At 44.3% G+C, this 12,110-nt stretch overlaps 1 protein-coding gene across 1 annotated transcript in view; it reads left to right on the forward strand.

Annotated features, from left to right (window-relative positions):
- The window catches only part of ABCA4 (ATP binding cassette subfamily A member 4), a 134,988-nt gene that overhangs the window by 34,681 nt on the left and 88,197 nt on the right, over positions 1-12,110 (forward strand). Inside the window, exons 9-12 of the mRNA XM_035017997.1 lie at positions 2,268-2,508; positions 3,512-3,651; positions 4,301-4,417; positions 5,100-5,297. Coding sequence (XP_034873888.1) covers positions 2,268-2,508; positions 3,512-3,651; positions 4,301-4,417; positions 5,100-5,297 — 696 coding nt within the window. The remainder of the gene's footprint in view (positions 1-2,267; positions 2,509-3,511; positions 3,652-4,300; positions 4,418-5,099; positions 5,298-12,110) is intronic.

Here is a 12,110-nt window from a genome sequence, read left to right on the forward strand (position 1 = left end):
ACCATGTCTTGTGTGGCAGGTTATCAGTGGACTTACACTGAATCTAAGTCCTTCCAGTATTGATGTGGTCTATCCTGTTATGCTCTTACAATCCACCTAAATCTGTACTGCTAATAGCAATAGCATATACTTACAAAGTGCTTACAGACATTATTTTAAAGTGTCTTAAATATATTGACTCATTCCAACACCAAAAAAAAAAAAAATTGACGTTTTTGTGTTGTTTTGTGAAAGATGTGCATGTTTCTGTTAACATCTGGTTGGACAAGCCTTTACCTGTATAGAAATTGATTCTCCACTCAATAGATGAGAGGTGTTGGGGGCATAATGATGAAGAGACAGGTATGGTCAGTACCCTACCGAAACATACAATCTAATGGGGAAGAGCAGTGTGAAATAAACAATTACCTTTGAGTGTGATGTGTATTATGAAAGGGAGGCAAAAGGTGAAGCATAATTTTCCCCATTTTCCCCTCCAATATTCTCAGCTGACTTGGCTTAGCCAACCTGGAAAATTGCATTGTGGATTTGTGTTCATAAAACTAAGTTCAACCTGGGGCAGAGTGTGAGTGCTGCTGTGTGCAGCGGAAGTTAGAGAAGGGCCCATTGTACTGATGGCCACCTGCTCTAGTGGGAGTCTCTATTTAACATTCTTTTCTTCATGAGCATTTAAAAAATTCTTATCAGTATAATGGGGCTGAAAATGATAGAGAACGTGAAAAAAAAGTCCCCAAATCATATCAACACTCCTCAGTCTGTGTGGGAGTTCCAGAAAGTTTCTTGCCTGTCTAGATAGCAAGTGTAAGTGTTGTGAACTAGGTTGTAGCAGATGGCTCCGTTTATATTAACTGATACTAGACCATTTGACCCCAGAACAGCCCCTTCATCTCCAAGTGCTTTGCTTAAATGAGCAACATAATAATGATAATAACCCCTTACAAGACTGTCATGAAACTTACTGTTGTCGAAGCAATTTGAGATTCCAAGTTTATTATTGAAGACTAGACTGTGATTATAGGCATGACTCACAGTGTGGATCCTCCACAGTGCTTCAGTTTCAGAGGGCAAGTGTTGGCATGTGGACAAAGACAGGGATGACAGGTAAACATCACTTATTGAAGTAGGGGAACTGTTTTCAGTCTCACCTGACCGAATCCTAAGGCTTTTTTAAATTCCCAAGTGCCTTTGAAAATTAATAATAAGTGTGTTTGCGGAATAAAAGCAGCACTGTTTTTATTTTGCATATTCCCCTAAAGCAAAGCCAGATGACATATGGGTGCTGAGACCCTGGCAACTCTGGCAACCCGCAACTTAGTTCTCAGCATTACAGATCTACCTTCAAAGGATGAGTCCAGCAAGGGACATGGGAACTCATATGGAGAGGAGAAGACCACCAGCCTCTTCTTAGTTTGGTGCAGAATTTAAAGTGTTCTTCCAGGGGTGCCTGGGTGGCTCAGTCGGTTAAGCACCTGCTTTCGGCTCAGGTCAAGATCCCAGGGTCCTGGGTTTGAACCCTACCTCGGGGAGCCTGCTTCTCCCTCTCCTCCCTGCTGCTGCTCTCTCTTGCTCTCTGTCTCTCTCTCCAATAAATAAATAAGATCTTTTTTAAAAAATAAAAATAAATAAATAAAGTGTTCTTCCAAGAATGAAGACTTCATCTGTCCTATATTTGCTTGGGTCTTAACATACACAGACACACACACACATACATAGAAACTACAAACCACACATTTCAGGGAGATGGAAGAACTCACATTTGGTAAAATTAAGCTAATAAGAAGATAATTTTCCAAATATAAGAAACTAAATTCTAAATTACTTGGCCAAAGAAATTTGCTGTGATCTTGCTTTTCTAGGACAGAGCCATTCCTCCATCATTTTATTTCCCCTTTTTTCCCCAGTATTCCCATCCTGATAACAGAACCCAAGAACTGGCTTACAAAGAAATACTCCCTCCATTTGTCCAAGGACACATTCCCAAGGAATTCAGATAAAGAGGCCTAGAAGGAAGAAGTGATATTAAAATACTTTGAGATTCACTCTTTGTTTATCCTTAAGACTCGTTCTAGTTTCCTTTTAGGCTCTGAGTAGATGCATAGGTTTTTATTTCACAGTTGGATTAAGAATTGCTGAGAATATGCATGTTTTCTTTTAAATGTGGAAGTCAAAGCATATGTGGAGGTCTCCCCATACTTTGGAGCTCTGGAATCACAGTGATTATGATTCTAACTGCCTTAAAATAACCTGAAGCCTTTGCCTTGCCCTAGTTCATCCATCGACCGAGTGTTCAAGACTTGCTGTGGGTGGCCAGGCCTCTCATACAGACTGGCGGTCCAGAGACCTTCACACAGCTGATGAGCATCCTGTCTGATCTCTTGTGTGGCTACCCAGAGGGAGGAGGCTCTCGAGTGTTCTCCTTCAACTGGTATGAAGACAATAACTATAAGGCCTTCCTAGGGATTGACTCCACAAGGAAGGATCCTGTCTATTCTTATGACAAAAGAACAAGTAAGTTTTCTGAGTCATGTATATAAAATGGCATCTCATGTTGGTGAAGCTGATGGTTTAACACTTCCAGGGAAACCCAGTCCTGGGGTTAAGTCGGTCTTGTTGAGGGGCCTTGGGCAGAGAGGCTTCTGCTCCCAGAAAGTCCATTTCCCCTTGTAGGAAATGGGCAGTGCTCCTAAAGAATTCTGGATATGAGCCACGGAAAGAACTGAGACCCACTTGGAAAGGGAACAGAGAGGACATTTCCCACTGATCTGATTGAACTAGGGTTAAGTTCTAGAGGAAGGGAAGAAAGATAAATGAGGAGACAATCCAGAGTTGCAAGCAAATCTCAGGTCAGAAGGGCCCTGGCAAGTAAACACGGCTGCGGGATGTTTTTACAAACACAGTGCAGTGAAAATCTGTGTGTGCAGTGCTGAGTTACATTCCAAATGGCAAGTCCCTGGCAAGCCATCTTTCCCACCTTTTATTATTTTGGGAGGGGGAGGCTTCTGTGGGGTAAAGGAAGGTGGGGTGGGGAAGAAATGCAACTGGGTGACCTTTGAGTTAAAAACTGAAAAGAGGCAGCAAGGAACGCACCAAAATTAGTTGGGCCCTAAAATAGCCCACATGACAAAGAAATTAAGTAGCTATGTGAAGGGAAATTATGGAGGCTAAAGCAGAGATTCCAAGGGGAGGCCTTGTTTGGCCTCTTGTCCCTTTCATGTGAGAATGGCAGTAATCCCAGGCAGGCTTCAGAGCCTCCTTCTAAAGCAGAATAAACCACAGGGCAAGCCCCATTCTTTGTTTCTCTGATGAGGCCCTTATTGAGATGCACTGTGGCATTTTGTTACTTACTAATGATGAGCTTGTTATTGGTGGGGTACAGCCTATTAATGTAGGTTATTTGTCAAATCCTCCAGCATCGAGTTGAATGAGACCTGTGATTTGAACACACTAATGACTATGTTTAGCTCTGAGCAACGGGGAGTTTCTATAAAATCTGCCCCTTCTTTCCTGGCAGCGACCTTTTGTAATGCACTGATCCAGAGCCTGGAGTCAAACCCTCTCACCAAAATAGCCTGGAGGGCAGCAAAGCCTTTGCTGATGGGAAAAATCCTCTTTACTCCAGATTCTCCAGCAACACGCAAAATACTGCAGAATGTAAGGTCCCAGCTGGTCTTGTCCATTTTACCTTAGACCTCCCAGAAGAATGAGAGTGAGCAAGCGAGCGAGAGAGAGAGCACTAGCTCAGGAGCACGCGCCTGCTTGAGCTCTCGTAGTCTCCTGGTAGCGAGCCTTACGTTTATTTTTTGCTTAGAGGAGTCTAGGGTTCCTCCCCCATCCACAGTCATCATTGGAATGCTTTGTGCCCTTGTCCCTGCCTGGGCCCTCCCTTCTCTACAAAACCTACGATGAGGTTTTCTTCCCCAGCACCAGAATTTTTTCCCTAATGGAAGGGCTCACAGTTCTCTGAATCCTGGCTCCCCGGAAGAGACAAAGGCAGGAAGGGAGAAGAGCATTTCCTTACAGGGAGTCCAGATCTAGTTTTAATGAGGCTCTGGGACAATGACATCGTCAGTATTACATGTGTCTCTGAGATATTAAGAAACTAGATTCTGGCAGTGTGGATGCTAGGAAACTGCAGATTGTTCTGGGAAATATCAGTAGACTGGGAAGTAAAGACACTTCCTTGAAAAGCCTTTCCTAAACACTGCGGGTTTATGACAGGAGCAGGGAAGGTACAATCAAAAGTTCTCTCTCACATTTTTCCTCCCTGTTCTTGTCTCTATCTGTCTCTGTCTGGTTTTAGGCCAACTCAACTTTTGAAGAGCTGGAGCGCCTTAGGAAGTTGGTCAAAGCCTGGGAAGAAGTAGGCCCCCAGATCTGGTACTTCTTTGACAAGAGCACACGGATGGCCACAATCAGAGTACGGATGGCAGGGGGAGGGGGAGAGAAGGGCCAAGAAAATTCCATAAATATCCTTTTCTCAGTAAAGGGTTGATCTGCTGGAGTTGGATCAAAATATAATAAGCAGGGGCCAAAGGCACTAGTTCTGAGAGCTGTCCCCAAGTGGAGTCACTGACTTTGGGTGGGAAGTGTTTCTTGAATTCTGGGAGAAATTAAAAATTGATCAATGGCTTCCTGAAGTTTCTTGCTTTTTTGAATTCACTTGAGGGCCTCAGATTCAAAGGGACATCTCCCCAAGCGGCCAGCTCTGTAACTGCAAAGGTGGTTGAGTATGTCTGTCTGCTGTCATTTCCAGCTTTGCAAAGCCAGGAGATCAGAGTCTTATATAGCAGGGATAATTAAAAGAGAACAACAACAACAAAAAAGTTAAAAAAAAAAAAGAAAAGAAAGCTTCCTATATTACCATTTTCCCTGTCCTTCTTTCCCAACCCCCAACATTCACATTTTCCTTCTATAGAGACCTGTGTATTCAGGGGAAATGGGATATAGATAGGCATGCCTTATCATGGAAAAAAACCCACTAGATTTTTAGGGAGGCTTAATGTGTATCCCTTTTCATTAAAAATTGGAAATGGCCTGAAAACAAGACCAGAGATCCTGTGGAATTTCTAAATACTGTGACTGTATTGCTTCCTCCCAAGGACACCCTGGAGAACCCAACAGTGAAAGCCTTTTTGAATAGTCAGCTTGGTGAGGAAGGTATCACTGCAGAAGCCGTGCTGAACTTCCTGGATAGGGGTCCTCGAGAGAGCCAGGCCAATGACGTGGCCAACTTCAACTGGAGGGATGTATTTAACATCACGGATCGCACCCTGCGCCTAGCTAGCAAATACCTGGAGGTGAGGCATCTCCTTTTCCCCACTGATGAACCAGGAATTCTCACAGCTCCCAAACAGAAGTGGATCCTGTTCCCTAATAGCTTATCCACACGTAAAACAGTTCCCTTTTCCCATGTCCACCCTCCTCATGGCTCCCTGACTCCTCCTGGGCTGCTCCTCCTCCCTTGTAGCCTGTGAAGTAGTTTTGTCTGTCCTCCGCCCTCACTAGTGTGCCATAGATTCGATCATCATTGGCCAGAAACTGCAAGTTCTCAGGTCCCACTGTTTGCTAGAAACTCTCACCCCACAGCTTCTACAGGCGTATCATGCTCAATGTAGCTCAAAATAGATTTGTGTTCTCCTCCCCCATAGAACCTGTCTTCCTGAGGCATTTCCTACCCTGATCCCCAAATTATCAAGCCAGAGATTTGGGGGTCATCCTTGGTTACCTTTCTTCCTCACCTTCCACACAACAGCTGTTATTTATTGAGGGTTTCTTTGTGCCAAGGACTGCGCTCAGTGCTTTCCTACACAGTAATTCATTTCATCCTTGCCAGAGCTCCTCCATTAAGTGGTGCACTGTTATCATTCTTATTTTAACAGATGCAGAAGCTGAGGCTTAAAGAGGTTAAATAAGATCCCATTCCATAGCTGTTATGTGTAGCAGATCACATCCAGATCTGGGTGTGCCTGAATTCAGAGCCTGCCCTTCTGACCCCTCTGCTGCCTCTTTCATGTCCGGTCACTGAGGACAATTGTGCACCAGTTCCAACACATGATGGTTTTTCCCACACCACCAAGAGCTTCTTCAACACCAGCTGGGTGTCCTGCAGTTCAACTCAATGCTGATGCTACCTGGAGATAACGTCAGGTCCCCTAGGTTAAGGACTCAGTCCCATGACACTGGTGCCCACCCCCAGTTCAGACACCACCCCCACTTCTGCCCACAGGTTTAGATGGCAGGTTCCCATGACCCCTTCTTGGATTCAGTTAATTTGCTAGAGTGCCTCACAGGACTCAGAAACATTTTATGCATTAGATCACTGGTTTATTTTGAAAGGATATAACTCAGGAGCAGCCAAATGGAAGAGATATATAGGGCAAGGGATGAGAAAAGGGTGTGGAGCTTCTGTGTCCTGTCTGGACACACCACTCTCCCCAAATCTCCACATGTTCACCAACCTGGAAGCTCTCCAAACCCCATCCTTCTGAGTTTTCATGAAGGCTTCATTACTTAGGCATGGCTGATTAAACCACGGCCATCAGTGACTGAACTCAGCTTCCAGCCCACTCCCTACCCCTCCCCTCCAACCCTATAATCACATGGTTGGCCCCTCTGGCAACCAGTCCTCATCCTTAGGTGAGGTCCAAAAGTCACCTCATGAACATAACAAAACACACCTTAATGGTGTTCATCACTTAGGAAATTCTAAGGGTTTTAGGAGCTCTACCAGAAACAGACAAAGACCAAATCCATGTGTCTTACTATAAATCATAGTATCACACTGAGCTTTGTCTATCTCCTAGATATGTGTCAACTCCACCTCTTGCTTTTCAGGCTCTCTGAGTTCTGGAAGCGTTGTCATCTCTCTGCCAGCCTGTTCCAGTGGCTTCCTCCCTGGGCTCCAGGGTCCCATCTCTGTTGGCTCAGGCCTCTCTCCCCACTGCCACCAGAGCTGCATTTCAAACATGCATCTGCTGTCATCACTCTCATGCTTAAAATCTCACTGAGTTGGTCCCCAGGGAACACAAGTGCCTTCCACACCTGCCACAGCCCACCTGCCCAGCCGGCACTCACTCGCACATCTGCTGCCCTGCCCCACCGGCCCTCTTGCCACCCTCAGACATACCCTGACCGCTCATGACTTTGCCCTTTGCAAATGCTGCCACTGATTACAGCTTCCTTGCTTAAACAAAAAAGAGAATTCATTGGTTGACCTAACCTGGAAGTTCCGGGGATCTAAGGACTGAATGCTGCCATGAGACCCTTGTGCCTTTCCATCTCATGGTTGTGCTTGCTTCTGCCCAGCTTCAATCTCAGCAAGGCCCTCTCCATTTGGTGGTGTATCAGCTGCTCACAGCCCTTGGTGGTCAGCTTTACCCCCAGAAAGTCTGCAGAAAGAGGGAGTGGCTTTCCCATAGTATAGGCAATACTCCCAGACAGTTTTCTGATTGGCCTGGCTCTACCTATCTCTGAGTCTCCGGGGGGATCATGTACTATGATAGGGAGGTGTGGGTCATCGCCCACCATGAGGTCAGGAAAGCAAAGTTAGCTTAATCTGAATCTCAGGGACTGGGCAGGATTACTGTGAAGTGGGGGAAGCTGTTTCCCCCAAAAGAAGAAACATAAGACAGAAAAGCCTGAAATGACTTTTCCTTCCCCATCTGTTGAGCTTCCATTCATTCGTCCTTTGAGACTCAGCTCTCAAATGTCACTTCTGCTTTCACCATAAGTTTAGCCATTCACTCCTCTGAGCTTTCTCTACCACATGTGTCCCCATCCCTGGCCATGTCACCACCATCCACCTGCTGTGGTTATAACACAGGCAGGGCTCTGGGAGGGGGTGTGGATGGGAGAGAAGAGCTCTACTGAATGGAGTTCAGTGGTTCTCACAGTGTTTTTGTTAGGTACATCAGGAGTAAAGAGTATCTCTTGTCTTTTGTTTGACTTGACATTTGCTTGGTGACATAAAGGTCTCATTTCTTGTAGGATTATTTTTTCCATGTAGCTTGTGCTTCATGTAGTGCCAGGCACCCAACAGGTACTTAATATATACCAACTGCTTAGATGGATAAGAATTCAGTTTCTAGGGACGCCTGGGTGGCTCAGTCGGTTAAGCGTCTGCCTTCGGCTCAGGTCGTGATCCCAGGGTCCTGGGGTCGAGTCCCGCATCGGGCTCCTTGCTCCGCGGGGAACCTGCTTCTCCCTCTGCCTCTGTCTCTCACAAATAAATAAATAAAATCTTTAAAAAAAAGAATTCAGTTTCTAGAACCAGACTGCCTGGGTTCAAATCTCTGCTTGTGCTTCAGTTTCTGAATCTGTAAAATGGAGATATTAATAGTACTTACCTAATAGACTTGATTAACTGAGTTAATTCATGCAAAGTATTTGCATGACCAATGCCTGGAATATAGTAAGCACTTTAATACTGACTTATTAACAAAATACAGACCAACCAAAAATACTGCTTAAGAGGAGGACAATGACATTAGTGAAATCAGACCCAGCCACTGAGCTGTTCCTGATGCCTCTCAAGGGATTATGAGCTGCTAATTACATCCTGCCTCAGCCACCAGGATTCCAAGGGCCTTGCAATCCCATTAACCGAGCTAAGTGCTCCTAAGCAAAGGCCATGGTGGCCACCGGTCAGTGGTCTCCCGCAGGGGTTCCTAAGAGGGGTTTTGATGGAGGCAGAAGCCCAGCAGGTGATTATGATGAGGTTTCTGGTCTTCCTGCTCTTGTAGAGGTCAGAGGGGGGAGGAAACCAAGGGGGTACTGAACTGAAAGGTGAATGTAGGAGGGGGAAATGTGCAGTGAGGAAGAAACCAATCATTGCAATTGGTTCTGGAATGTTCTGCTTTTATTCTTGTGCTTCGGGAAGTCTGGAATAGCCTTGGAGACCCTCCAGCTCCCATCCTGTGGACTGCTCAATAGCAGACTGGGAGGAAAACTCTTCCCCGGTGGCTCTAAGTGTCTCTCCAGGACAGGGCAGCAAGTATGTTCCTTCACAGGCTTAAGACCTGACTGAAGCTCTCCTTTTCAGGAATATGCCTTGGACTAAAGAGGATTAAGAGCTTCCTCCTGGGTCAGTCTTGTTACCTACTTCCCTGCCTATTCCAAGAAAGAAAAAAGAATCATTTCAGGACAGTTAAAGCAAAAACAGTCTTTTAAACGAAAATTATGTTGATCTAGGTCAATGTGGCACTCATATGTGATATTGAACAGTAACAGAAGCTCTGAGAACCAAGAGCAAAGACCTTTAAGCCTTTGTCTTTATAGGAAAAGGGAATGATTCAATAGGTTTTCTCTTCAACTAATAGAAAAGCTAAATCCCCTTCCTTTCGGGCGCCTGGGTGGCTCAGTTGGTTGAGCGACTGCCTTCGGCTCAGGTCATGATCCTGGAGTCCCGGGATCGAGTCCCGCATCGGGCTCCCTGCTCGGCGGGGGGTCTGCTTCTCCCTCTGACCCTCTTCCCGCTCGTGCTCTCTGTCTCTCATTCTCTCTCTCTCAAATAAATAAAATCTTTAAAAAATAAAATAAAATAAATAAATCCCCTTCCTTTCTACTTGAATGAGGCCTTAGTTACTGGACATTCCATTAAGTAGCCTGGAGAGTTCCCATTCCCCTGGAGCCACCTTGCTGGGTCACTTACAGGCCATGGTAGGCCACTGAGTATAAAACCTTCTCACCTGTGCAGTAAGGACAAATGGGCCTGAATCTCTGCTTCTTATGGACTATGTCACTCTAAGAAATTCACTTCACCTGCTAAAACTCAATTTTCTTATTGGTAAAATCCAGATAACACAACAGACCCCATAGAGTTGTTGTCAGGACAAAATGAGAGAAGTGTGCAGAGCACACACTTCATGCCATTGATAGTTAGGCATGTGTAAATTCTCAGCCTTGGGTTCTTGGCTGTTAGGTGGGAATGGTAATACCCTCCTTTCCAGGTGGCTGTGAAGGTGAACTGGGAGAGGGCTGGACGCATAGTAGAGATGCTCCATGCATGGCAGTTCTTCCCCTGAACCACATGAGTGTCTTCCCCTGAACCATAGACTAAGTAAAGTCTTTCTCAGATTGAAAAACTGTGTAAACATTAACCAGAGACTATGAAACTATTCTCTATATTAGCCTTAGTGAATTGGCTTAGAATCAGGACTGCCAGACCATTCCTAAAAAGACCCAGCAGGATGGCCCTGCCCTGGGTGCCATTTTGTAACTTCTGTGAACAATGGTCTAGAAATTTTGCTATCCTCAGAGCACCAACTCAACAAGGGGCTTCTATAATTTCATTCATTCCATAATCACATTCTGTCTTTCCCCCGATCCCTTGCCCTTAGCAGGGAACAATAAAGAAATGAACAAAAGGCAGCCCTCCTACTGAGAAGGTGGGCAGTGGGCTAGGGAAAGCAGTAATGGTATTTGGGGAGCCCCACATTTCTAACATGTGGAGAGATTCATTTCTGCAGGCATTCAGATCATCCTCTTCCCCAAATTTAAGGAGACTGAAGGCAAGTGAGTCTTCACATAGGTTAATCTCAAACTGGTATATGTATACTTTTATAGCCATAATTTATATGTGTCTTATCCACATATATTTTTCTTCTTGAGAAAAAAAAATAGAAAAATTAACAAATTATCCCTCTGATTACCCTTTAGTTAAAACAAACATACACACCCCTCCCCTTTGATTTCTTTGTTCAGTGAAAGGTTAGGCCTGGCACAGATGGAATACTATTTAGAGTTCAGAATGTATTTAAATTACATTGTATATTTGAATTTCAGGTCTTGAATTTCGCATCAGGAAGCTACATTTAGCCAAATTTCAATATGAAAATACCTCTGATCCAGGCATAAAATTGTACTTTAACCAGTCACAACTACCCTTCCCTAAGTCTTGAAAAAACATGTATTCATTAACTGTTTTAGCCTCTGCTGTCTTCATAGTCAATATATGTGCGTAGCCAATATTTATTATCTTCATGGTGATTATCTTGTTAATAAATTAGCAGTAGTGGGATTTTTTGGATTCATTTTCCTCTGTACCTTGCATGCTCCTGGCAATATGCCACCACCACCCAACCAGAATGTGCTCAAGGAGTATAATTTTCAGGCTGGCCTAAGAAAAAATAGGATTAGGAAGATAAAGCCACTGATCACGTAATATCTTTAGAGTCAGATATATAGATATTTATGGACTATCTACAGCTTTCTTCTGTTGATTTCATTGGCTCCAGATATGCATTGGGAAGTTAGAAATCAGAGGAGAGGTAGAAAGAGTGCAGAAGTCTACACCACAAGAGCAGTGTTATTTCAAGGGCCATGAACTGGCTCATAAGCAGTGACCTTATTTTGTGCCTCTCGTCTCTCAGAAGAATAGAATGGAACTGAGGCAGGAGAATGCAGGTGAGGGGTGGGCTGGGGTCATGGGTGGAGGGAAGGCATATCACTTCCCTTGTATCTGAGGCTTACGTGCCCTTTCATGCAACCCTCTTAATTGACTGCCTGTAGGCATAATTGTTTTCATTTTACAGAATTAAAAATGGAGCCTCAAAGAAGTTGACTAACTCGCTTAACAGCACGGCAGATAAGTGGGGGATCCAGAATTGGAATCCAGACCTGTTTGGCTCAAATGAGGCCCCTCCTGTAATATGAGGGGCACATTAGTGGAGGCTCAGTATGTATTATTTGGATAAATTATATAATGAGTTGGATGAAGACAGCAATTATTTTGTAATACTCTGAATAACAGACACTATTCTGATTGGGTCTTCTCTGCATGGAAATAACTAGATTTAGAGTAGGAAACCAAAAAAATTTTAGCTGATTTGGTTATTCATATATTCGCATGCATTGAACTATCTACATCTGAATAAACACAAGTAATCCTGACCCCTAGAAGCTCACATTTTATTGGGAGAGATAAGCATGTTATTAAATAATGCCATATTAATGGTCTCTCAAAGGGCTATTAGAACAATAATTCAATCTGATGGAGTAGAAACAAATTGCACAAATCCAAATTCAAGTGTCACACATCCTCCAAGAACTGTCAGTTCCTCCTCCAAATTATCTCTGAAATCTCTGCTTCCTCTTCCTCTCCATGTATGGCC

This window comes from Mirounga leonina, unplaced genomic scaffold (genome assembly GCF_011800145.1).
Source record: "Mirounga leonina isolate KUSES-001 unplaced genomic scaffold, KU_Mleo_1.0 Mir_173, whole genome shotgun sequence".
NCBI classification, from domain to species: Eukaryota; Metazoa; Chordata; class Mammalia; order Carnivora; family Phocidae; genus Mirounga; species Mirounga leonina.